The sequence below is a fragment of the Macaca thibetana genome, chromosome 17 (genome assembly GCF_024542745.1).
Source record: "Macaca thibetana thibetana isolate TM-01 chromosome 17, ASM2454274v1, whole genome shotgun sequence".
Lineage (NCBI taxonomy): Eukaryota > Metazoa > Chordata > Mammalia > Primates > Cercopithecidae > Macaca > Macaca thibetana.
Window position 1 is genome coordinate 75098860 of NC_065594.1, and position 27958 is coordinate 75126817.

A 27958-nucleotide genomic window follows, 5' to 3' on the forward strand; every position below is an offset into this window, starting at 1 on the left:
ATCATCCAAAATGTCCAGAATAAAAAATCTTAGACATACAAGAAAGAAAATTTAACTCAGGGCAATAAAGAAGGCAGCATTTATAATAAAAACCAAACCCCTCGAATATATAAATAATAAAAGCAAATCCAAGTAGGCACAAATATTGGATTTTAAGATTTACAGAAACGAGTATAAATGTACTCAAAGGGTTAATATGTTCAAAGAAACTGAGGGAAAATATGTGTAAAGAGATAGAGATTTTCAGCAAAAAAAGTGTAGTGTGTGTGTGTTTGTTTTTTGGGAAAGAGTCTCACTTTGTTACCCAGGCTGGAGTACGGTGGTGTGATCTCAGCTCACTGCAACTTCCGCCTCCCGGGTTCAAGCGATTCTCCTGCCTCAGCCTCCCGAGTAGCTGGGATTACAGGCGCCTGCCACCACACCCAGCTAAATTCTGTATTTTTAGTAGAGACAGGGTTTCACCATGTTGGCCAGGCTGGTCTCAAACTTCTGACCTCATGTGATCTGCCTGCCTCGGCCTCCCAAAGTGTTGGGATTACAGGCCACCATGCCTGGCCAGTGTAAAATATTTTAAAAAGAACCCAATAAACACTCTAGAGCTGCAATACTGAAATGAGAAAGAAAGAAGGAAAAAAACAATCACTGGCTGGGCTTACTAGCAGTTTAAAACATAGAGAAGATTGAATAAAAGTGAAAAAGACTGACTGTCCTCTAAGACAATCTCAAATAGTTTAATATATATGTAATAGGAGTCCAAGAAAAACAAGAGTGTGAGAATAAGTCAAAAAAATTGATATAATGGTTAAATATTTCCTAAACTTTACAATAATAAAACAAATCAAATCAAAGATCCAAGAAGCTCAGCAAACTCCGAGAAGCATAAATACCAAGTAAATTATACCTAGGATCATTATCAATCCTCTAGAAAATCAGTATCAAAGAGAAAAAAAAAGAAAAAACCATAGAAACATTACATACAAGGTAATAAAGATACAACTGATGGCTAACTTCTTATCAGAAAGAACGAAGGCCAGTTGACAATGGAACACCTTTGAGGGGAGAGGGGCAGACACCACCAGCTATCACCCAGAATTCAACATCTAGCAACCATGTGCTTCAAAAGAAAAAAAAAAATTTGTCCAGATTAAAGAACAAAATGAGAGAATTCATTGCCAGCAGACTTGTACTATAAGAAATGTTGGCCAGGCGTGGTGACTCACGTCTGTAATCCCAGCACTTTGGGAAGCCAAGACAGGCGGATCACTTGAGGTCAGGAGTTCAAGACTAGCCTGGGCAACATAGCAAAACCCCATCTCTACTAAACATACAAAATTTAGCCAGGTGTGGTGTCACACGCCTATAATCCCAGCTACTCGGGAGGCTGAGGCAGGAGAATCACTTGAACCCGGGAGGCGGAGGTTGCAGTGAGCCAAGATTGCGCCACTGCACTCCAGTCTGGGTGACAGAGCGAGACTCTGTCTCAAAAAAAAAAGAAAGAAAGAAAAGAAAAGAAAGAAATGCTAATAGATGTTTTACATGCTGAAAAGAAATTATATCAAATGGAAACCTGGAGCTAAGGGAAGGAATGAAGAGCACCAGAAATAGTACTTCAGTGGGTAATTTTTCTTCTTTTTCTTCTTTTAAATTGTGGAAAGACAACTGAATAATTAAAGCACAAATATTGTATGGTGGTGAAAGTGAGGGGATATTAAATACAAATAAACCTTAAGCACAAATGAATCCAGTAAGAAACTTTTAAATACAAGTGAATCCAGTAAGTCAGGATGCAAAAAGTTCATGACTAAAGAGAAAAAGACAAACTCTCATAACTGGAGATTTTAACTTCTCTCCCTTCTTCTCTCCCTCTCCCCCCTCTCTCTCTCTCTCTCTCTCTCTCTCTCTCTCTCTCTCTCTCTCTCACACACACACACACACACACACAGTATATTTGTTTCTATCCAAAGGCATGATTATCTAAATAGCTTTCCTAAGGAAACAGCCAAAAATTACTGCAACTTAATGCACTTTAGCAAGGTTTCAGGAAACAAAGCAAAAATACAAAAATAAATTGTATTTCTATATACTAACAACAAATGATAAGTGAAAATTTAAAATACGATTTATGGCCGGGCACAGTGGCTCACTCCTATAATCCCAGCACTTTGGGAGGCCAAGAGTGACTCACTCCTGAAATCCCAGCATTTTGAGAGGCCAAGGTGGGTAGATCACCTGAGGTCAGGAGTTGGAGACCAGCCTGGCCAACATGGTAAAATTCTGTCTCTACTAAAAATACAAAAATTAGTCGGGTGCGGTGGCAGGTGCCTGTAATCCCAGCTACTCAGGAGGCTGAGGCAGGAGAATTGCTTGAACCCGGGAGGCGGAGGTCGCAGTGAGCCAAGATCGTGCCACCGTACTCCAGCTTGGGCAACAGAGTGAGAGTCTATCTCAAAAAAAATTAAATAAATAAATAAAATACCATTTATAACAGCACAAATGATACTTTGAATTATGGCATTCTTTTTAAATGCTAATGAACAAAAATATAACAAACGATCACTAAGATCTCTATCCTAATAATTACAAGGCGAGTTAAAGATCTAGGGCTTGGAGTGAGTGGCTCATGCCGGTAATCCCAACACTTTGGCAGGACGAAACAGGAGAATCAGTCGAGCTCAGGAGTTCAAGATCATCCTGGGCAACATAGTGAGACTTCATCTCTACTTAAAAAAAAAAAGAAAGAAATTTATAAAGATCTAGATAACTGAGGAAAAGGTAAATACACCATTTTCTTAGACAGTAAATCTAAATAATGTTAAGATGCCCACTCTCTCTAAGTCTATAAATTTAACACAATTCCAATGCATAACCCAACAGTTTCCTGTAAAACTTGAAAAGCTGATTCTAAAGTCAATATGAAAATGCAAGAGACTTAGAATAGCAAAAACAATTATAAAAAAAAAAAAGTTGGGTAACTTTCAGTATTTGATTTATAAAGCTATAGTAATTAAGACAATTTGCTATGAAGAAAGAATAGATTCTATCCACCTGACTATTAAAGTAAAACAAAAGAAAATATAGATCAACAAAACAGAATAGAAGATCCAGAAACAGATTCACACATAAATGGCCATTTAATCTACAACATTTTCTCCAACTTAATTCAGTGGGGGAAATAGTCTTCAACAAATTGTTATCAGGAAACTGGCTCTGAAAAGGGAATGCACTTCTCTAAGATTTTACAGATTTTACAGGTTAGAAAATGACAACATTGAGATGTGAACTCAGGTCTGACTGCTCTGAGTCCGTGATAGCTCTCAGAGTCCACACTCAATCTCTACCCTTGCCAATCCGCCACTAGCAGACTTCATGGAGGCTTCTGCAAAGTGCCTGGACACCTGACTCAACACCTGGGCTCTCCTGCATAGGAGATTCCCAGACCAGATGGTAGGACACGCGGGCTGATGAGCAGGTACCATGCTTCAGATTTATACCTACAAGTCCGAAGGAGTTACTCACCAGTGAGGGGGATTAAACCTGCAACCCATATGCTACCTCTGTAAACTGGAAGGTCTTAGTCATAAAGCATAAAATTAAGTTGAACACGCATTTGAGGCCTATTAGTATCACATAGGAGCTTTTAAAATTTCTCTATAGCAATTAATTCAGAATGTTTAGGGAAAGAGTCCAGACACCAGCGTTATTTTGAATATTTCCCCTCATAAATACAACAGAGAGCAGTTTGAGGAACCACTGAGCTAAAGCATTTTCTTCCAGTTTGTACCCACACCCCAGTGAGGCAAATAAAATTATCAGATGGTGGGACGCATCTGACACTCCTAAATCTTCAGCAGCAGAAATTTCCTCTTTGAAAAATCCAAACAAAACAAGTCCTCCCTCCTTAACTTGCTTTCTTAGCTCAAGCTCCAAGCTACGGAAAGTTAACTTGGCTCCTCTTAAGCTATTCCCTAGCAAACTAGAAGACTGACAAATTGTCCCTTGATGAGACTAACGTCTCACAAAATGCCCAGGTACAATTCAAGTTCACATCAGAAGTAAAACCAAAAAATGGGGGGGAAAAAGTTTTTGAAGCAAACATTTTCATGTATTATAGACAATGTAAGAAGCACTTCTGCTTCATTCTAATTTCGTCAGAAACTTAGAAAATAACATTAGAAGAGGAAGTCCAACCAAAGTATCACATGTGTCCAGGGAGATAACTCTGCTTCCACACACACCACACAGTTTCACTTTGACAACACTCTCAAGAGGCTCTCTACGAATCCTCAGAAACGAAACCTATCTACAGATTAATAGACAAAAGGTTAGTTTGAACCATATGAAATTGCTAGTTTTGTAAAAAGGCCCAAAGGAGTTGAATATATGTAATTTCTTTTTTTTAAAGAAGAGTCTTGCTATGTCACCCAGGCTGGAGTGCAGTGGCATAGATCTCAGCTCACTGCAACCTCTGCCTCCTGGGTTCAAGCAATTCTTGTGCCTCAGCCTCCAGAGAAGATGGGATCACAGGCGTGCATGACCATGCCAGGCTAATTTTTATATTTTTAGTAGAGACGGGGTTTCACCATGTTGGTCAGGCTGGTCTCGAACTCTTAGCCTCAAGTGAGCCACCCACCTCAGCCTCCCAAAGTGTTGGGATTACAGGTGTGAGCCAATGCACCTGGCCCTGAATACTGTAATTTCACACTATTCAGTCTAAATAGAAAGCAATATAGAGTCTACAGTGAAATAAAATTCGCTTTAAATAAAAACAGAAGTTCTGTTTTAAAACTATAACCACAACATTGTATGGCTCAGATGCTGACAAAATTTTCTATCGATTATCTTTCCACATCCACTGAGAAAACCCAGAGGGAGACGGGGCAGGAAGACTGGGATGCAGTTGGAGAGCTACAGGGGGCTGCAATCTTCTCACCATCGGCACATGATGGTGCATTTATTTTTTTACTTCAGGTTCTATTTATTGCATAGGGCGGCAGACATGACTTGGGAAAGGTGCACAAGCCCAGCCTCTCTGCATCATGGGAGGGCGCTTTCTACTTCCTACTCAGTCTGTCGCAGAGGAGGCTGTCTGCTGCTCTGACCACTGACCTAAAAATACACCTGACCTGCAGCAATGCCACAAAAGAGAAGGAAAGATCAAGGCCATGCACAGTGGCTCACACCTGTAATCCTAGCACTTTGAGAGGTCAACACAGGCAGATCACCTGAGGTCTGGAGTTCGCGACCAGCCTGGCCAACATGGTGAAACTCCATCTCCGCTAAAAATACAAAAATGCACCACCACGCCTGTAATCCCAGCTACCTGGGAAGCTGGGGCATGGGTATCACTTGAACCCAGGAGGTGGAGGTTGCACTGAGCTAAGATCATGCCACTGTGCTGTAGCCTGGGCGACAGAGTAAGACTCCACCTCAAAAAAAAAAAAAAGCCAGGTGTGGTGGCTCACACCTGTAATCCTGGTACTTTGGGAGGCCAAGGCAGGAGGATCCCTTGAGCCCAGGAGTTTGAGACTGGTCTGGGCAACACAGAGAGACCTTGCCTCAAAAAAAAAAAAAAAAAAAAAAAAAAAAAGAAGAAGAAGAAGAAAGAAATGGTCAAAAGGAGAGGGCTCTCAAATGACAGAATTAAAAGAAACGGGAATTCTTTCCCCAGAAAGATGAAGAGTACCTGATAATATGAACTCTGGATGGAGTATCCAAGAGAATACATACTTGTATTCCTAGAGTATCCATTCCCTGGATACAGGGAATATGCCTTTCCCCCCAACTTAAAGAATTCTAAAAAGAGAACCACACAGTATCTCTTAAATGGTTAAACAATGCACTTAGGGTAATTACAAAAATTTCTCAACACAGAAATCTATAGAAACCACCCCTTTGAGATGCTCCCTGAGCTGTAAAACCAGCAAGTTTTTATTAGCGATTTTCAAAAGGGGAGGGAGTGTACAAATAGGGTGTGGGTCACAGAGATCACATGCTTCACAAGGTACTAAAATATCACAAAGCAAATGGCGGCAGAGCGAGACCACAGGACCACAGGATGGGGTGAAATTAAAATTGCTAATGAAGTTTCAGGCACACATTGTCATTGGCAACATCTTATCGGGAGACAGGGTTTGAAAGCAGACAACCAGTCTGATCAAAATTTATTAGACACGAATTTCCTCGTCCTAATAAGCCTGGGAGTGCTATGGGAGACGGGGGCTTATTTCACCCCTTTATCTACGACTGTAAAAGACAACCATCCCCAAAGCAGCCATTTTAGAGGCCTCCCCTCAGGGACGCATTCTCTTTCTCAGAGATGTTCCTTGCTGAGAAAAAGAATTCAGCAATAGTTCTCCTATTTGCTTTTGAAAGAAGAGAAATATGGCTCTATTCCGCCCAGCTCACCGTAGTCAGAGTTTAAAGTTATCTCCCTTGTTCCCTGAACATTGCTGTCATCCTGTTCTGTTTTCAAGGTGCCCAGATTTCGTATTGTTCAAACACACATGCTCTACAAACAATCTGCGCAATTAACGCAATCATCACAGGGTCCTGAGGCAACATACATCCTCCTTAGCTTACGAAGATGACAGGATTAAGAGATTAAAGACAGGCATAGGAAATCACAAGGTTATTGATTGGGGAAGTGATAAGTGTCCATGAAATCTTCACAATTTATGTTCAGAGACTGCAGTAAAGACAGGCGTAAGAAATTACAAAAGTATTAATTTGGGGAACTAATAAATGTCCATGAAATCTTCACAATTTATGTTCTGCCGCAGCTTCAGCTGGTCCCTCCATTCGGGGTCCCTGACTTCCCGCAACAATGAAGGACAGACAGATACTTTACCTCAAACTGTCCTTCAGAGTGACTCTAAAGAAAGTGAAGACAAGCAGTTTTATCCAGAATAAAAAGTTTCCCCAAACTTACTCAATTCTGCAAAGAAGTCTGCAAACAGCAGAGAGGAGCACCAGCAGGCTCAGGGACTGCGGTGGCTTTACCTGGCATTCAGGACAAGCCAACCCAACATCAAAATCCACAACTCAGAAGCCAGCCCTCTGCAGGAGCCACCACGGTTCTTCAAATGAGACACGAAGTCAGGAAATCTCGAGCTAATTAGGCCACAGATCTTCAGGAAGAATATCTATGCCTAACGTATTTTATAATATGAAAGCTGGGATGACAAGCCCATCCTGATTAATGAAACTGTCCTCCATTCCATCATAGGTCTACAGACGTTTAGCATTCAGGCTCAGATCTATCCTGGCCCTAAGCCAAGGTAGGCATGGGCAAATGGGAAATCCAGTCTCACTGGTGGCTGGGGCTAGAGATCTTCAGCTATCCTTAATCCAGGCTCAGTGTGACTAAGGGACTGTCTTCTTCCAACATGGCCCCAACTCATGTGCTTTAAGCTACAGAAGTAACCCCTTGAGACTTGAAGATGGACACATCCCCTGCTTCTGCATCCCAGATAAAAGTAAAAACAGGAGATAAGGCACTGTCCCCACAATACGAACCCATGCTGGGAATATGACTTGTGACTGATGACATTCTAACATGAGCAAGTACTATTGCCATGAGGAGCCCATATTCTTAATGCAAATCTGTTGACCTCACTTAAAATACAGCCTGTGCTGCACAGTCTCTTTATTCGGTAAAAGTTATAAGAAATAACACAAGGAACTTGAACAAACCACCATGAACCATTTCAACAGACCACCCTTGGAGCCCTCAATCCAAATTAAAGCTAGTCATGATTCATAAAAACATAACAGACAAATTATTAAAGAGTAAGTGGGAATGTAAAATGGTGTGGCCACTGTGAAAAACAGTGAAAAACACTGTGAAAAACACTGTGAAAGAAAAAAATGGTGGTTCCTCAAAAAATTAAACATAGAATTACCACATAACCCAGCAACCCCACCTCTAAATAAATATTCCAGTGTATTAAAAGCAAGGACTCGGCCAGGTACAATGGCTCACGCCTGTAATCCCAGCACTTTGGGAGGCCAAGGTGAGCAGATCGCGAGGTCAGTAGTTTGAGATCAGTCTGGCCAACATGGTGAAACCCTGTCTCTATTAAAAATACAAAAATTAGCCTGGCATGGTGGCAGGCGCCTGTAGTCCCAGCTACTTAGGAGGCTGAGGCAGAAGAATCGCTTGAACCCAGGAGGCAGAGGTTGTAGTGAGCCAAGATCATGCCACTGCACTCCTGCCTGGGAGACAGAGTAAGACTCCGTCTCAAAAATAAAAATAATGAAAACTAAAAGCAAGGACTCAAAGAGATAATTGTACATTCGTGTTCATAGCAGCAATGTTCACAATAGCTACAAGGCAGAAATAACCCAAATGTCCAGTGGCAGATGAATGGACAAACAAAATGTGGCATATCCAAGTAATGGAATATTATTCACCCTTTCAAAGGAATTAAATCCTGGCATATAATACAGCATAGATAATCCCTGAAGACCTTATGCTCCATGAAGTGAGCCAGGCACAAAATAACAAATACCATAGGATTCTACTTCTATGAAATACCTAGAGTCATCAAATTCATTGAGCTGGAAAGTAGCAGGGTGATAACTGTGGAGAAGGGAGAGTGGAGAATCAGTGCCTAATGGGTATAGAGTTTCCACCCAGGAAGATGAACAAATTCTGTCGATGGATGGTGGGGTTGGGAGGCACAGTGATGTGAATGTACTTAATGCCAAGGAACTATTGTACACTTAAAAAGAGTTAAAATGGTAAATTTTGTATTATGCATATTTTACTACAATAAGAAAAAAAAATAATGATGAAAAAGCCTAAAGTAATTTTACCAAAGCTGTGAAAAAGTAAATAAATGACAAGTCATTTGCAGACATCCCACAAGATCATTCAACACTAAATGACGACGATGGGCTCGGCAGTCATTCCATTTGCAACACCCAACCTGATTTCTGCCAGACCGGGAATTAGGATGTGGGGCCTCAGTGGAAACTGCCAGCGGTGCAGAGGGACCTTTCAGAGCCCTGCTGCAAAGCCAGCCTCTGCCCCAAGGAAGCAGCCCACAGGTAAGGAGGAAGTGTCTTATTTCTTCACCTGGGCATGTTTCCACATACAAGACAGGACACGAGGATATTCATCTTTCCCACATTTCTGGGATTTCAGGTTAAGTCTTATGGTTTAACCCAAGCAATTTTTGACTTTGTAAAGAGACAATACTTCTAAGATAATCAAGTTGGTAAATTAATATCTTTGGGAGATGTTTACATGCAGGTAAGCAAATTTGCTGAGTTAGATCAGATTTCCCAAAGGCTATTTTCCAAAGTGTTAGTGGAAAAGAGCAAGAAAAGCAGGTGAATAATATCTCACTTGTACGAAGAGCTGTGTTTTACTGAACCACTACCTCAAACCGGACTTCATGTAGGGTGTTTTTAAAGTTTGCAAGTGGAGTGTTAGTGAAAATTTTTATGAATTTATTAGACGTATGATCTTGAAAGACAAAAAACTAGCTAATTTATAGGAAAACCTCAGTATTCTTCTCCTAAATGGCGGAAGAGAGTACAGGAGAATAACACAGATGATGGTGCTGCTGATGATGCTGCTGATGATGCTGGTGATGGAGGTGGTGAAGACCCCTTGACTAATGTGTACAAGCCTTGTTATCATTTTCACATCACACATGAGGAATCCGGGCAAACCTGTTACACTGTACCTAAGACACGAGGCCTCCAGGATTCACAGAATTACAAGATCAATTCCCCCATGTCAAAGGAAGACTTGGGGAGGACACCTTATGGAAGCTCCGGATAAGTGACAACGAGGTTAAAGAAGAATACTTTAAATATAAATGAGCTGGGTGCGGTGGCTCACACCTGTAATCCCTGCACTTTGGGAGGCCAAGATGGGCAGATCACGAGGTCAGGAGTTCAAGACCAGCCTGGCCAACATGGTGAAACCCCATCTCTACTAAAAACACAAAAATTACCTGGGTGTGGTGGCACATGTCTGTAATCCCAGCTACTCGGCAGGCTGAGGCAGGAGAATTGCTTGAACCCGGGAGGTGGAGGTTGCAGTGAGCAGAGGTTGTACCACTGTACTCCAGCCTGGGTGACAGCAAGACTTCGTTTAAAAAAAAAATTTAAATGGCTTAAAAAAATGGCCCAGGACAAAGAGATATCCAGGACTGATTTAATGACAAGTTCTTTAGCTCTTGACCCTAGCATCTCTATGGCAACTTCTTTATAAAGGAACCAGAAATCCTACTCCTTCTGTAACAGGCAAGACCATGGCAAACTATGGTATAATTTATGGCATATCTCAATACAAAAGCACAAATAAAATAAGAAAATATCAAATCAGGTCTTATCATTATTACTGCCCTGATGGGAAAGAAAATACAGTCAGCCTTCTGTATGTGTGGGTTCTGCATCCCTGGACTCAACCAACCTGGGGTTGAAAATATTTGGGGGAAACAAAACAGGTGATGGTGTCTGTACTGAACACGCATAGACTTTTTTCTTGTCACTATTCCCTAAACATTTATTTATAATACCTAATATAACGTATATTTACATTATACAATGTACAATTATATAATGTACAATTTACAATGTACATTATATAACTGTACCCAATGTACATTGTATATTGTACATTATATAATGTATATTTACATTATATTAGGCATTGTAAGTAAGCCAAGATGATTTTAAGTACATGGGAGTGCACCCATAAAAAAAAAAAAATCTTGTCCTTTGCAGCCACATGGATGCAGCTGGAGACCATTATCCTAAGCAAATTAACACCGGAACAGAAAACCAAATACCAGATGTTCTCACTTATAAGTGGGAGGTGATCATTGGGTACAGACGGACATAAAGATGAGAACAAAGACACTGCAGACTACAAGAGTGGGGAGAGAGGGAATGCGGCAAGGGCTGAAAAACTACCTATCAGGTACCACACTCACGGCCTGGGAGATGGGAGCATCCATACCCCAAACCTCAGCATCACACCACACACCCGTGGAAAAAACGTGCACCTCTACCCCTGAATCTAAAAAAGATGAAATTATTTAAAATAAATAAATAAAATGCCATATATGGGAGGGTATGAATAAGTTATATGCAAATACTATGCCACTTAAGCATCCTCCGATTTTTTGTATCCTCAAGAGGTCCTATAACCAATCCCCCACGAATACCAAGGGACAACTGTTTAATGTAAAACCTTACTTTGAATGAAAACCAACCAGAAAATAGAAACACTGTAAGTTCTCTCCAAAATTATGAAAAACAATAAAAAATTCAAAGTGTTATCCCAAACATCCAACTATTTTCTTAAATACCATTAAAAACAACCACAACTAGATTTAGAATATAAAGAAAGCCTGTATCTGACATGGATTCCATTTACATTTTTCTTCAGTTAAGAAAATTATATGGAATATGACTAAATGGTTCATTTAAAAAATACAAGAATTCTCTTTCTCAAATATATTCTTTTCTCCTAGATTTAATTTCATAGATCCAATTTCACTGAAGTTCACTTCTTAATACAACTGTGATGTAAGTGAAGGTTCTAATGAACAACAACAAAAATTTCCATAAATACTACTATGAGATTGAGGCAAAGAAACACTGAAAACCAATTTGATATTTTTAATTAGATTTCATTATAAATTTAGTATTCTGCAACAGCCTGTTATCAAAGGCAGCCGTGCCCTGACAGCAGTAGAAAACTTTCATTATACACTGGAAAATTTTGCATAAAGAAAAAAAAACATTGGCCTGATGCAAATAGCAAGCTTCTCTAGTAAGGTGTAAATGATTCTATTTACAGAAGTTTTCTTCTTTTTTCTTTTTTTTAGAGACAGGGTCTTGCTCTGTCACCCAGGCTGGAGAGCAGTGGCTATTTATGCAGTATTTAATTTACATAAAACTTTCCCAGAATGCTTCTGATGCTTCAGGTGAGGTACATGTTTAATGCTGAATGTCACTTACCTTCCGATAAATCATATGGCACATGGCTATTCGTAACCTCATCCCAGCACACTGAACGTGATAAAAATATAAGTGATGCAGTATGGCCAAAATGAGCGTGCAAACAGTCAGCACCGTGGCATAGGCGTACGCTGTGTTCAAAGCCACGGAATCCATGGGATCGTAATTTTCAAAATAATTAATAATTTTTCCCAAAAATATGGGCTGGATTACTTTGGCACTTTCCTAAAAGAAGAAAAAAAAAAGCCTTTAATTAGACATAAAGACCACACCATTTCTTCTTTTTCTTTTTTCAGATGTTGCTCACTCTGTCACCCATCCTGGAGTAAAGTGGCACAATCTTAGCTCACAGCAGCCTCGAAATCCCTGACTCAAGCAATCCTCACGCCTCAGCCTCCCAAGTAGCTAGGACTACAAGTGCACACCATCATGTAGAGCTTTTTTCTTTTTTTTCTGTCAAGACAGGGTCTCACTAGGTTGCCCAGGCTGGTCTTAAACTCCTAGGCTCAAGTGATCCTCCCACCTCAGCCTCCCAAAGTGCTGGGATTACAGATGTGAGCCACCACACCCAGGCTCATTTTTTCTTAACACAAGTTTTACTTTTATATTTTCAAAGTGCAACATTCATCACTAATCTAAAAGAAAAGCAGAACTGTTTTCTTCTTTAAGACAAGCTGAGTTTTAACCTGAAGTCAAAATTCTAATTTCAAAGTCATAAAGTTTTAGTACATTGTGCTTGGTACACTGTGGGTGCTCAGTATGACAAACAGTGCTTTAAAGCACACTTGGCAAACTACCAAATTAAGTCTTGGCCTAAGGTGAATAAGAAAACAAGTGACCAAAGAGAAATAAGGAATTTGCTTACAAATGGACACCCCAGCTCTCACCCCACTTCCTCTAACTCTTGACATCCCAGCCCACAGGAAAGTTGAGAAGGCTCGTGTATGGGAGGCCACCACTCTCGCCACCTCCTTCACTGTTAAGAGCCTTTATGAACGGAGATAATGGCACAAACCCAGATCAGAAAATCAAACTCTCCAATTTTTCCCAATCCAAACTCCATGTGTCAACAGATCTAAGACAACCAAGTCCAGCTTCAGTTGGAGTGGGGAAAAGAGCCAGGCTTGGGAGGATTCCAGGCTCTTGGACCCACAGGACATTACTTCAATATGTTTCTGCCCCCTACAAGCCTGGATTTGCCCAGAAGAACTGCCACGTTGGCTCAGGTAGTGCAGAGTCAAAAATTAAACCCACCAGAAATTGACCTCAAAGGTAATGTCATCAGTAGTTCTCTATAATCAGTCATACTTTGAAGGTCCTGGTTTTGAAGCAATATTAATAATAATCTATTCCCCAAGGCAAAATTAAAACCCCACACCAATGAGCTGGGAGGCATGAGGGCTTACCTTCTGAACAAGACATAGGGAATGCAATGTTAACCTCCAAGACTAAGGCAAAGAAACAGCAGAACACAGCTTGAGCCATGGTTTGAGGTAAGCAAAGGAGCTTTCCTTTACTCTCCCTGCCAAATGAGCACTTCACCCCATAACCTACTTCCTCCCTCTAGAAACCCTTGTAAGGGACCCTTCTCCCTGATCAAAGAGAACCAAACACTCATTGCAAATCCAGGTCACCAAAGGTAAACATGTAGGCCCTCGACATCATTTCCTCCTAACTTCTCAGAAGACAAAATGCAAAAAGGTTGAAAATCTTTTCAGACCTTGACTTTGGAAAACAACTTTTCCTTTTAAGCAATCTCTCCTTCTTAACAAAGACATAATAAACACCTGACAGATTTGCTACTGATAGCTGTTTTTTGTCTATCTTATGTGAGGGAAGAAGAATCGATAAAAAACAAAAACAAAATTAACACACACTTTCATCCCAAACAACTAGTGCTGGATCAGGATATTTACAGAAGACATTCACATTCCTCAAATGGGTCATGATATTAAATCCCAACACTCCTGTCCTGTCATGTATATACACACACACACACACACACACACACACACACACACAAACTCACAGACTTCACCAACCACGTTGCCTTCCAGGAGGTCATGGAAGTTTTCCCCTATGATACAGAAATCAGAAAATACCATTTAGTTAAATAATTATGAATAAGATGATCAGATATCAAGAATGCAGAGGCTCACTGTTACGTTTTCCAGCATGCCCAATCATTCAAGAGGCACTAAGAGTTTATGGAAGAGTCCCCAGTACAATGGGTCATAACATGGACTGTGTAGAGTTTACTGAGATGAAAATCTAGAAGTTTACATCAAGCAGCAAGAAGGCGCATGTATACATATGTAACAAACCTGCATGTTGTGCACATGTACCCTAGAACTTAAAGTATAATAAAAATAAAACTTAGCAATAAGACCAAACTGTACACATGGGCAGCCCCAGGTCAGGAGTGCCAAGGGGAACCAGGGCCGCAGCAGACACACCTGGGCTATCAGCCAGAAGCTCAGTGCTAACTCTTTGCATTTCTAAATGTTCCTGAAACTTCTCACGGTCCCTGGGAGTCACTGTTACTTGTTAACACACTTCTCCATTTCAGCCTAGGGTGAGTACAATTCAAACAGCAAGAGGGATGGCCCCCAGAGGAAATAACAGATGCAATAAACCCAGCAAAAGAGAATGCAAAAGGCAGGCAGGTCACAACCACCTAATTGTCCAGATTTCCCTGCCAAGAGACAGCATTTAATAATCCAGTCAAGTCAATGGGCTCACTGGTGAGTAATGCTGGTTTTTGGTCCATGCCTTTCCACGGACCTATCCATCCCATATCTTAACCCTCAATTAATAAGAAACAAAACAACTGGGAAAATGCTCATTATCAAAATTATAACTAACCAAATTTAAACTTTCTAAATATCAGTACCAAGGTCAAAAGTAACTCACATAAATTCTCCATCTTAGAGACCAACCAATCTACGACCTGGTGAAGAGTCTTTTCACAAACAAGCTAAGAATACAGTCCTTACTCCTTCACAGGAATTCTCCTCAACTGTGAAACCATGGAGATTTTTAAGAGTTCAGTAGGATACTTCAGTGTTCCATACTTCAGGTTCTACCGGAGTCCCAGAGTACTTGAAGGCAGATACTTCTCAATGGAGTATTTGGTACTCAGCCTCCTGACATTTGAGCCCCATCCCTTGCTTTCTTGCAGTGACACATTACGTGTCTAGGCCCAGTGGGCACGCGGCCTCCATGCTCCTGCTCCCCCACACACTTCAGATATTCCTTGCCCAACTACACTGCACCTGATTGCATGGGAAGGAAAGAAAACACAAGAAATGGAAACAAGCTACCAAAGAAGAACATGTTTGAGTGAAAAATACAAGCAGAAAAGAGTGAACTGTGGAAAAATGAGTAAGCAGTTTGTTTTAGAAATGGGGAAATACAGCCGGGCGCAGTGGCTCCTGCCTGTAATCCCAGCACTTTGGGAGGCCAAGGTGGGCAGACCACTTGAGGTCAGGAGTTCAAGACCAGCCTGGCCTACATGGTGAAAACCCATCTCTACTAAAAATACAAAAACTAGCTGGGCATGGTGGCTCGCACCTGTAATCCCAGCTACTGGGGAGGCTGAGGCAGGAGAATCACTTGAATCCATGAGGCGAGGTTGCAGTGAGCTGAGATGGCACCATTGCACTCCAGCCTGGGGAACAGCACAAGACTTCATCTCAGAAAAAAAAAAGAAGAAAGGGGGGAACGGGGGACAAAAGTAGGGTTGAGAAAGATCCCGAGATAAGGAAGAAAAAAAGTGAATCTGGGGAAATAATAACCATTAAGACTCCAGATATACCTGAAGTCCTCCCTGAATCAATGCAGTCCTGACTGCATGTGAGAATTACCCGGGAGACTTACAAGCTCACTGATGCCCAGGACCCATCCCCTAGATTTAGGGCCAATTGATCAGGGTGGGGCCTGAGTTCCCCATCCCTGGAAGATTCTGGAGTGTAGAAACCAATGCCTGTACACATCACTATTCTCCTGTCCTGCACTATCTCTGTGTCTGAGTCTGGAGGGGCTGGAGAACCGCTGTGAAGAACTTTTTAGAGATGGAGTTTCACTCTTATTGTCCAGGCTAGAGTGCAGTGGTGCAGTCTCAGCTTACCGCAACCTCCGCCTCCCAGGTTCACACCATTCTCCTGCCTCAGCCTCCTGAGTAGCTGGGACTACAGGTGTGTGCCACCCTGCCCAACTAATTTTTGGTTTTTTTTAGTAGAGACGGGGTTTCACCATATTGGCCAGGCTGGTCTCCAACTCCTGACCTCATGATCTGCCTGCCTTGGCCTCCCAAAGTGCTGGGATTACAGGCATGAGCCACTGCGCCTGACCCTGAAGAACTTTTAAGACCACAAAGGGCTTTTAATCAGAGCTGCTGCCAAATGTCAGGCTTCCAAGAAAACCCCTCAGGAAAAAAGGATGCTGAGATTTCAGTGATGACTCTAAGACCTTCCACTCTGCAGAGCAGGGAAACTTCAATGTTCAGTAAAGACCCTACCTACCAAACAAAAGGATGAACCATAATTTGGTTTTTTTAACTTTAAACAAAATAGTTTAACTAATTTGTTTGACTTTAAAAAAATATAGTTTGGAAAGACAGTCCCCGCACATTACTATCTACCCTAAGGACAATGTAAACTGCAAAGAAAAAAATTTAAATTATTTTCAGAAATCATATTATGGGTAATAGTATTGATACTGTAAGATAAAATAAATGAATAAGTAGATATCAAGGGCTGGGATTAGGCTAGCGAGAAAAAAGAACAGATGAAGTGAGAAAAGAGATACAGATGTAAGAGCAAAGAGATGAAGTAAAAACACCAGTGTCCTGAATCGGATTTGGAAATACCCACATAAATGCATGATGTGTTTATCTTTAAATATAAACATATTAAATATAAACATAAAAGGAGTTAAAGCTGCTAGGAAACATGGTTGATTCCACAGCTGGGGCAAAAACTGTTCAGGGAGCCTAAAACATCTTGTCATACCCGAAAATGAGGAAGCTAGCAAAGACTAACAGTACACATGCAAAAGACTCAGAGCCCGACTTCAACAGACTCCCATTAGCCAAAGACAGCCAAAGTGTGGCACAGGGATAATAACTGTAATGAACAGCAGAACTGTTTAAATCCATGAGCTCACAATCATACTCATCAAAATAAACAGAACAAGCAATAACAAAAAAATCCATTAACTCCAGAGGAAAATGCTGGAGAATCACTCATTATTTTGAAAATCGGTTTTAAAAAAATAGTAACAAAATTAATCATTTCTCCTGCCTTTCCTATAAGTATACTGTAACTCAGGGTATCAAAGAGTTGACAGTGGTAAAGTGTCTCTTTATGCAAATATTTCCGCTAATAAATAAGGAACTGGAATATCACCACTTTGCAAATTCCTAACAAATTAATGGATCTAAACAATGATCATGAATGGCTCCAAATATCACACACACACAACCAGACCTAAGCGAGGTATCTCGAAGTGGCAGGTGGTACACACCCCCCACCTACAAAGTACTCCTGCCAAAAGGAGGAGTGGGGAAAATAAAACCTGAATCACATCAAGCTTCTAGATCTAACTACTAACTTCTGGTACCAGATGGACATGTTAAGCATGCGGGGATGCAGAGGGTCACGAGAGGGGTAGGAGGGATTTGCAATGAGCCCAGTCTACACCCTGGGAATCCGTGCAGGACAAGCAACATGGTTTCTTCAATTAAAAAGTACACACGCAGCTGGGCACGGTGGCTCACACCTGTAATCTCAGCACTTTGGGAGGCCAAGGCAGGTGGATCACTTGAGGTCAGGAGTTCGAGACCAGCCTGGCCAACATGGTGAAACCCCATCCCTACTAAAAATACAAAAATTACCAGGGCGTGGTGGCAGATGCCTGTAATCCCAGCTACTCAGGAGGCTGAGGCAGGAGATCACTTGAATCCAGGAGGCAGAGGTTGCAGTGAACCAAGATCACTGCACTCCAGCCTGGGCAAGAGCAAGACTGCATCTCAAAACACATACACACACACACACACACACACACGCACACACACACACATTTTCAAAGGGGGCAGTGAGCAAGGCTTCATAAAAATCAAGAGTGGTCATGAGTTGATAGTTACTGAATCTGGCTTAGGGGTAGAGGGGGCTTAGTGTCCTATTATATTTTTATATTTTTGAAATGATCTTTAAAAACCTAAGAAAGATACCAGCACTTTGGGAGGCCGAGGTGGACAAATCACTTGAGGTCAGGAGTTCGAGACCAGGCTGGCCAACATGGTAAAACCCTGTCTCTACTGAAAACACAGAAATTAGCTGCATTTGGTGGTGTATACTTGTAATCCCAGCTATTCGGGAGGCTGAGGCAGAAGAATGGCTTGAACCAAGGAGACAGAGGTTGCAGTGAGCCAAGATCATACACTGCACTCTAACCTGGGTGACAGACTAAGACTCTGGCTCAAAATACAAAACAACCAAAGAAAGAAAACACCACATGAGGCTTGGTCTTGGCCCTCATGTCAGGCAGCTGAACAAGAAATGTAGAATTGGAGTTATTAAAAAACACCTCATTGGCCAGGCACGATAGCTCACGCCTATAATCCCAACACTTTCGGAGGCCAAGGCAGGCAAATCAAAAGGTCGAAATTGAGACCATCCTGGCCAACATGGTGATACCCCGTCTCTACTAAAAATACAAAAAAATTAGCTGGGTGTGGTGGTGCACACCTGTATTCCCAGCAACTCGGGAGGCTGAGGCAGCAGAATCACTTGAACCCGGGAGGCAGAGGTTGCAGTGTGCGAGATCGTGCCACTGCACTCCAGCCTGGTGACACAGTGGGACTCCGTCTCAGAAAAAAAAAAAAAAACACCTCATTTCTCAGAGACATATTTAGATAGTTTTCAACTATTTAAAATACAAAGACCAACAAGCAGCATAGATACAAATGGAGAAGCTGCCTGTGTCGTGGTTTGGCCCACACAGAGGATTCCCAAGCTCCTCCTTCCTCCTGCCCCACTGCAGGCTCCAAGTGGGTGGATACTTGCTCAGTCCCCAACACAGTCTCCATGGAGGTGCACACAGGGGACAGATGTGCTGGAAATTTGCAGGCTGTTCTGTTCTAATTAGCATTTGCCTGTAAGAGCACCGTGTTCACCAGTTCACCATTAGACTAGTACTTATTTCTCTGGGCATTATAACCATCCCTTAACTCTGAAATCATTCCTAATCTCACTTGTATTACTTTGAAATTCCAACCTCAAAGACTCCCCAAAAACTGGTGTCACCATCCCTCTTTCTGCTGGTGCCACCATTAGTACCCAGGGAAGGCCCTGCTTGCATTCTGCTTAGTTAAGAGTATACGGCTAGGGAGTTATGGATCCACAGCACTGTAACCAGAGGAATTAACCCATTTGTGCCTAGCATTCCATTATTGGAACGCTAAGCTTGTGGGAGTTATTTATATTCTACTGCTCAAGGTCATCGCCAAGGTCTGATTTTTCACACACACACACCCGCACAAAAATTGGCAACCTCCAGCATAAGTGGGTTAAAAAAGGCCTGAATGTCATCACAGAAGCTTTTTACAAAATGCTAGGTTGAGTTTAGAGCTTCCACTATCTAAAATACGAAGATCCACAAGCGGCACAGATACAAGACCAAAAAATGAAAAGCATCTTCATAAAATCAGTTGTGAAACTAACATTTGTTCTAACTCCATTTTTTTTTTCTTTTTCTGAGACAGTCTTGCTCTGTCACCCAGGCTGAAGTGCAGTGGCATGATCTCAGCTCACTGCAATCTCCACCTCCCAGGTTCAAGCAATTCTCCTGCCTCAGCCTCCTGAGTAGCTGGGATTACAGGCACCCACTACACCCAGTTAATTTTTATATTTTTAATAGAGATGGGGTTTCACCAGGTTGGTCAGGCTGGTCTCGAACTCCTGACCTTGTGATCCACCCATTTTGGCCACCCAAAATGCTGGGATTACAGGCATGAGCCACGGCGCCTGGCCTAATTTTCTTTTTTAGAGACAAGGTCTTGCTTTGTCCCCCATGCTGGAGTACAGTGGTGCAATCATAGCTCACTAAAGCTGGGAACTCCTGGGTTCAAATAATCATCCCTTGGCATGCCAAAATGCTGGGATTACAGGCATAAGCCACCATGCCTGGTCAATAAATAGCTTTAATGACTGAAAACCCAAAACAGCACCTGAAATGCTTTTGAGATGTTACACGCACTACCTTCATCTTAAGAAATTATTTCCAACTTCTCCAAAACAGACCAGTGTCAATAGGCAAGTCTGGGAAAACAATAGTATTTATGCTAGAATTCAGGCTGTTTTCACTGCCAGAAGGAAAAGAAAAAAAAAAAAAAATCCAAGGATTACTTCGAGTTGAACTGGGAAGAGCTTTAGCTCCCTGAACTTTACTGCGTCGGAACTAAAAGTTCTACCAGTTATTATATTAAAGACACAAAGTTAAAATGAGCATCATCCACGAGTCACCATGATCATCTAAAAAATAACTGACTACTGTCTAATTTTATACCATAAACCACCAAGATACTGGTGTAAACACAGGACCAACAAGTGCTCTACTGTGAAAAGCCCAGGCTCCACTTTATATGAGAGGTGCCTGCCGCCAGCACTGTGTGGGTCCATCTTAACACCTTAGCCTGCCGCCCTAATACCTGGGGCCCACCTTGCTAGTGGGAGGGTTCAGATACCAGGACAGAAGACCTGTCCCCATACTAGTGGCTGATCTGGGGTCTTCATCCTTGCCAAGCAAACTGCACACCCACTTCACGATTCAGGCCAAAGGCTTCTAAAACTGCAGAGCTATCATTGCTATGCAGGAAACCCAGAGCCTTTGATAAGTAAAAACAGGGAACTTGACATCTGCCCAAACCATGAGTCGATGTCGTGACTATGGAAGACCACAAACTTCCCCCTCGTCTGTCTGAGGAGGAGACAACTGGGAATGGTATCTTAACAGCACGGATGTTGATGAACTTGGGTCAGCAGGGCTGCCACACCTCATACGTTTGGAGGATGGTACTTAGTGGGAGACAAGTTTCTAAAGGGTTCTTGGTCAGCCAGTAACCCTTGGTGGCTCACGCCTGTAATCCCACTACTTTAGGAGGGTGAGGTGGGTCGATGGCTTGAGCTCAGGAGTTCTAGACCGGCCTGGACAACATGGTAAAACCTCATCTCTACTAAAAATACAAAAAATAAGCCACGCGTGGTGCATGCCTATAGTTACAGCTACTCAGGAGGCTGAGGTGGGAGGACTGCTTGAGCCCAGGGAGATGGAGGTTGCAGTGAGCTGAGATCACACCACTGCACTCCAGCCTGAGTGACAGAGTGAGACCTCGCCTCAAAGAAAAACATAAAAAAAAAAGGGTTCCCGGTCAACCTGAATGTACCTTGGTGCTCTGACCTGCCCAGCACCCCAGCCACTCTCTAGCATGTCACCTGACTTTCCGGCCCCAGGAGACCTAGGAACCTAGGGTAATTTATAATCCCCAATCTCATTTCCCACAGCCATGCCCCACTGCTCCAGGGAGCTCTTAGCATCTGACTTATCCCCAGGCCAAGTTCAAGAAGCATGTGCTAGAGACACTGAAGACAGAGTTCTCAAGACACCTTTATGACAGTCTGGAGATGGTCAGGGCTCTAAGTCAGCGTGCCTGAGACTGAATCTGGGCTCTGTCATTTACCCTTTGTGTGGCCCTGGGCACATTATATAACTACATGGCACCCAGTGTCCCCTTCCCGAAAGTAGGGGTAAAAGAATGCCTTCTGACTGAGCATGGTGATTCCTGCCTGTAATCCCAGCACTTTGAGAGGCCAAGGTGGGAGGATCATTTCAGCGTAGGAGTTTAAGACCAACCTGGGCAATAAAGTGAAACAAAAAATACAAAAATTAACCAGGCATGGTGGTACGCACCTGTGATCCCAGCTACTCGGGAGGATTGCTTGAGCCCAGTAGGCCAAGGCTGCAGCGAGCCAAGATAGCACCACTGCATTCCAGCCTGGCAACAGAGTGAGATCCTATCTCAAAAAAAAAAAAGAAAAGAAAAGAAAAGGAAAAGGAAAAGGAAAGGAAAAGAAAAAGACAAAGAAAAAGAAAAAAGAAAAGAAAAGAAAAGAATTCATAGCAGTTCCTGGTACATACTATTTTTCAAGTACTCACTGTCACTATTACTACAACTACTGCTACCAGCACTGCTGCTGCTACTGCTACTGAGTACCAACCACTACTAATCCTGCTGCTGCTTCTACTAGCACTGCTGCTGCTAAGCAGTACTGAGCATAAGCCCCCATATTTGCCAGGTCCTCCACTCCCTACTCTTCTGCCATGACTGCCCAAAAACCACCCTGCTAAAAGACAGACCAGCTCTCCACCAACTGTACCTGTATTAAGCTCCCCTCGATTCAGGCCCCTTCCCACATGCCCACCAGCAGTAAGGATGACCATGCTCCCAGCACCAGAGTGGGGCCCGTCCTCAAGTCTCAGGAGAAATTCACATTTCCACAGCCTCTACTTCTGTGCCTGCTTCTCCCAAAAGCTTACCCAAATCTCACTGTAGTCTAGTCACCATCTGTGGGTTAGAGACCCCATCCCAAGTGGCTGGCAGCCCATGACAGCACGGACAGCCCTGAGCATGACAAGCTCAGTTCCTTCTAGATCATCCTGTTTTCAATTTCATAAGCAGCTGGTAACAAAGGGAAACTAGAGAAATGGAAGTAGCTGAGGGAGGCCTGCCTCGAAACCTATGTGAGGCCATTTATTCCTACTACACCTAACCAGACAGCTGGTGTGAGCCTCAGGCACTTACGGAGGTTCCGCGGCTACCAGACAACTTCTCTGAGGTTGCACAGCCAAACTGGGCCAGGAAATCCTGCACACGCTGGCCGCATTGACAGCAACTTGTCATTCTGTTTCTTTCCAACTGAGATTGATTGGGGCCATGGGGAAACACCATCGCTGGGACACCCCGGCACAGGTTGAAGAGGGGCTGGGAGAACCTGAGGGGCTCCTACACCCTCTTCCACCCTCAAGTCAGTTCCACCGGTTATTCTACATGTCCGCCCCGTCCTCCACAAAGCCACAGCGGCATGCAGGCAGGGCGGGTACCCTCTCAAAGGTGGCATTCACCATCTGGCACCCTGGCCAACACATCTTTGTCACCAATGAGACCATCCATCTCCCAGGACCGTCCAGTCCCCTGTTGTCTGACAGATTCCTCTGGTGTAGGGCAGAGCGCACCTACCTGCCTCCCACTGTCCACCGAGCCCTCCACAACAAAAAAGCATGTTCAACAGGAGCTACACCCCCCACATACAAACCAACTCCCCCCACCTCATTCCCAACAAAATGAACCGTGACAACTCCCCAACCCGCAATTAAAGCCACCCTTTTGTAGCAACAGCAACATCCACCCCTCTTACTTTCATGGACCACTGACATCCCTACGGTAGCACAGAGGACACAAGTCACCAAGCAGGACCCTCTGCATCCCCTCTAGCAGGCTGCAGACCAGAACAGACAGGCTACCTGGCAGTGTGCCTAGGCAGAACATTGTCTGGCTGCAGGATCTCGACAGAGGCCCTTCCGGGTAATGGAGGTCATTGCCCTTCCGGCTTTCTGCCTTTGATTTTTCATGGAATGTCCATTTATATACTCTCTGCAGGGCCAGGCACCAAGACTCTACCTTCCAACCGGCAATCCACTCCGACAGCAAGGAAGACACACCGGACGGGTGTGATGAATCCCCTGGGAAGCACAGTCCTCGGACCTTCTTCCCAGAGGGGGTTTTGGCTCCCAGCACCTGGGCCCACTGGGAGGGGGTAGCTCTTGGGTGCTTCAGCCAGCTCCAGCCTCTGGGGCACCACCGCCAGCCCAGGTGCAAGGCCCTCAGCTCTGTTTCCCTGAGAGGGGAGAGGTGACAATACCTCTCCAGGAGAGCATTTATCAGATTTGGCTTGGTGAACAATTATTTGTTGAGCACCTGTAAAGTGTCTTACATTATTCTGGGCTCTGATCAAAAATCACTTCCTCCAAACCACAGGGCACGTGCTCCTCGAGGCTGTAGGATCCTCTTTGGATCAGGAGTGACTCAGCATTTAAAACATTTACTGAGCACCAGCATTGTCCTACCATAGAATAAAATGCTCTTCTTCCATGACACTGCATTTTAATTGGTTACAAGAAAAACAATAATGACCTTGAGCTTTAGTCATTTAAGTATTCACTCGGATAAATACGCTCACTGAACTAACTACCTAATGCTTCCTAGACACGTTTAATCCTTAGACCTTAAAATACCTTCAAACCCCATCTGGCCACTTCTCCCTTCTGTTCCCCCATCCATTACAGCACCATCAATGGCGAACACGTTTACTCTATGTGTCCTGAAAAACAATTCACGGTATGTAAAAGCTTTTACCTCAATTAATGTAAAAATTCCCAAAACTAAATAAGATTTCCAGTAACACTTTATGATTGCTCTTGTTAAAGAAGGCTTCTGTGCGTCATTCTCAGCTCTTAAAACTTCTTTATCCCAGAACCTACAATGAGGAAAAAGCTTTGTAAATAACAATGTACCCTGCCACAACATAAAACAGGGGAGGTGGCAGAGTGACAGGTAGGCATTTAAGACAGGGCATTTTGTCACTATCTCATAAATGCTGCTAATTGATCCCAGGGCTCCTGAAGGGTATGTGTGGTATAGAAACTGTAGCATCAGAAAAGCAGGCTTTGAGGGGAAGTCTGGGGAAACAAGTTACTGCCAAGCTTTGCTGGATTGAAGCCCCATCACAGCACAGATAAGCCGGACAACCTCCTCCAGCCACACCACTTCCACCTCCAGGGACAGACCTCAGGCATCTCGGGCCTTTGATGCTGGCTCCCCCAACCTTTACAGAGGCCCTTCCCATGGGGAACCCATTGCCTGGTGGCTTCTGCCTGCAGTTAAATGGTGGGCTTTCAATGCCCCGTAAGACTGGAGCACACATTGCAGGGGTACCCAAGTTAAGTTCTGGAATCCAGAAGTTCAGGAGTTTCCTCCAGGCTACCATGGTAGGCTGAGCCTAGGGGCAGCCTGAGGAAGGTGACACACATTCACTTCAAGGGTATACAGAGGCTCCAGACGGGACTCAGGAAGGCAAAACCCACTCTCCACACACAGACACCCACGCTTCCTTAATGCCCACTTTACTGCCTCCCACTTACCCTTGCAACTCCTCTCCAAGGTGCTGTGAGCGGTCTTCTGGTAGCACTGAATACATATCATCTTCCTCTAATCTCCGTTTATGGCCAATCTTAAACAAGGGATTGAGCCACCTGTCAACAAGAGAAAAGAAGAGACATACACCCGGAATTACACATCCGTGCTTAAGTAGACCCCTACCTCCGTGGGTTTGGCTTAAACTTACCTCTAAAATACATATAGCTCTATATAGACAGAGAGATATGAATATATAGAGCTAGAGAAAGAGAAAAATTAACATGTGTGCACATTCGCGCACACACACACACACACACGCACGCACGCACGCACGCACGCACGGTCCCTAGCTTTAACCACAGAGAGGCCCCAAAAGTAATGACGCACCAGTAGCTGAGAGCTGGTGCCCAGATCTTGGTTTCCAATACCATTATTCTCTAAAAGGAACCAGGGCTTCTTGAAGAAATAGATGATTCCAAGGCTGGGGCAGAAAAAGTACAAGAGGGGCCATGAGATACTGTAAGATCAGGAAACATTCAAGGAATCAAGAGGATGGGCCCAAAGAACAGAGGACGGGGTCCCACTAGACGAGTCTGTGATAATGGAAGCATCCAAATAAATCATGACAGCAATGAATTCTAACCCACTGAATAACGAAAGAATCCACGAATCCTTACTGAGACATAAATGGGGGAAGAAGGAAAAAGCTCTCAGATAAAGAATGATGGGTTAGAAAACATTTTCGACGGAAGCTAAAACCAGTCAGTGAAAGTCTGATGGGACATTTACATAATCTAAAATTATCTAGGTACAAATTATTTATTAGTTATAAAAGGAAAAAATAGTATTCTTGCAGAGGAGAGAAAGAACTTATTCAAATATTGTGAGATCCTTTTTACTAAAAAAAAAATCGAAATGGTCATCATCCATGAGGAACCATTTAAATGATAATAATTAACATGCACCAGGCATAGTGGCTCACACCTGTAACTCCAGAGCTTTGGGAAGCTGAGGAGGGAGAGTGGCTTGAACCCAGGAGTTTGAGACCAGCCTACACAACATAGTGAGATCCCCATCTCTACTAAAAGTTTAAAAAGAAAAAGTCTGGGCAGTGGCTCATGCCTGTAACCACAGCACTTTGGGTGGCTGAGGTGGGCGGATCACTCAAGGCCTCGAGACCAGTCTGGCAAAACCCCATCTCTACTAAGAAAATATAAAAATTAGTGAGGTGTGGTGACATACGCCTGCAGTTCCAGCTACTCGGGAGGCTGAGGCACAAGAATCACTTGAGCCTGGGAGGCAGAGGTTGCAGTGAGCTGAGATTGATGCCACTGCACTCCAGCCTGGGCAACAGAATGAGACTGTCTCAAAAAATATATATATATATAAATAAAAAATAAAATAATTAAAATTTAGCCAGGTGTAGTGGTGTGTGCCTGTGATCCCAGCTATTCCAGAGGCTGAGGTGGGAGGATGGACTAAGCTCAGGTGGTCAAGGCTGCAGTGAGCTGTGATTGCCACTGCACTTCAGCCTGAGCAGAAGAGCAAGACTTTGTCTAAAAAAAAAAAAGAAATATGTTTGTGCCTGTGCCCTATTAGGAAACCTCTAATAACTTTGATAGATGCAATTACTCAAGTACACAAACTTCTTTCATGTTGGCTGTCTTGTCTGGCCATGTGTCACCTTTAAAGGCATGTTTTACTATGGGGATTGTCTAATCTAGGAAGCCCTTCCCATGGGGAACCCATTGCCTGGTGGCTTCTGCCTGCAGTTAAATGGTGGGCTTTCAATGCCCCCTAAGATTGGAGCACACATTGCAGGGGTACCCAAGTTAAGTTCAGGAACCCAGAAACCTCCTGGTGATCCAAACTAGCAAATCTAATTAACCCGATGGCAAGAACTCATCAACTCACGTCTTTCTCCCCACCTCCTCCAAGGTGTGTCCAGAAGACTGTAACCTAACCAGCTCAGCTTCAACTTAGGTGGGTTTCCCAGACATGCCTGAGATGATTTCTGCATGCCTGAGACCTCCCTTCCGGTGGAACATCATACAGTGTATTTCAGCAAGGACTTCTAAGTAAAATGCACTGGTGTCTTTTTGGACTAAAGAAATTTTTTTTTCTAATCAGGGAATAAAATTGGCTCCAGGAAGTTAAAAAATTAAGAAAAGTGAGAATGGTAACTCTGTTCCACAGGCTGAACACTTAACTGGATAATATTTAGAAATATTACAAGGAGGGGTGCCACTGTTGACTTAAAGTATCTGCAATCAGAAGAGACCCAAAGCTTCTATTAGAGGATGACACAAATCAGTGAGGACTTAACAAGGACCCTCCTACTCCCTCTCACTGCCCAGATCTCAAAAAGCTGGGCTGAAAGATGTGGGTACAAGCAAGAGCTAAAGGCTTCTGCCTGATGACAAAAGTCTACTTTGACAAGAGACTAAATTATCTTCAGCCATCTATGTAAGGACTTTATACATGGAAGTCTAAGTCAATTGGCTCCTTAATAACGATGTATCCATGAAGGGGTCTAGTCAACAATTCCAGACCACCACCAAATGAGCCCTTCCTCCACCCAATTCTGCCCCAATAGCCCTTCTCTCCTCAGACATAGTCTCTTCTCCCCCTCGTCTTCCACAATACTTAGTACAGCAGCATCGCTTCCCTCATAACTGTCCTACTAGCAGTACAGCACTTTCAGGGCAATGACTACTCCCA

General features: G+C 43.2%; 2 protein-coding genes across 7 annotated transcripts in view; one reads left to right on the plus strand and one right to left on the minus strand.

Moving 5' to 3' along the window:
- Window positions 1-27958, plus strand: part of CLDN10 (claudin 10) — a 1179064-nt gene that overhangs the window by 812465 nt on the left and 338641 nt on the right. The gene's annotated exons all lie outside the window — the stretch shown is intronic.
- ABCC4 (ATP binding cassette subfamily C member 4) overlaps window positions 1-27958 on the minus strand; it is a 286254-nt gene that overhangs the window by 204541 nt on the left and 53755 nt on the right. For 4 of the 6 annotated variants that reach the window (XM_050766539.1, XM_050766537.1, XM_050766535.1 and 1 more), the window contains exons 2-5: window positions 25243-25353; window positions 24458-24578; window positions 14015-14062; window positions 11986-12210 (exon numbers count right to left, since the gene is read on the minus strand). In XM_050766539.1, coding sequence (XP_050622496.1) covers window positions 11986-12210; window positions 14015-14062; window positions 24458-24578; window positions 25243-25353 — 505 coding nt within the window. Of the gene's footprint in view, window positions 1-11985; window positions 12211-14014; window positions 14063-14898; window positions 15416-24457; window positions 24579-25242; window positions 25354-27958 lie in introns of those variants that run through there. The other 2 variants (XM_050766536.1, XM_050766540.1) reach the window with 2 other exon arrangements.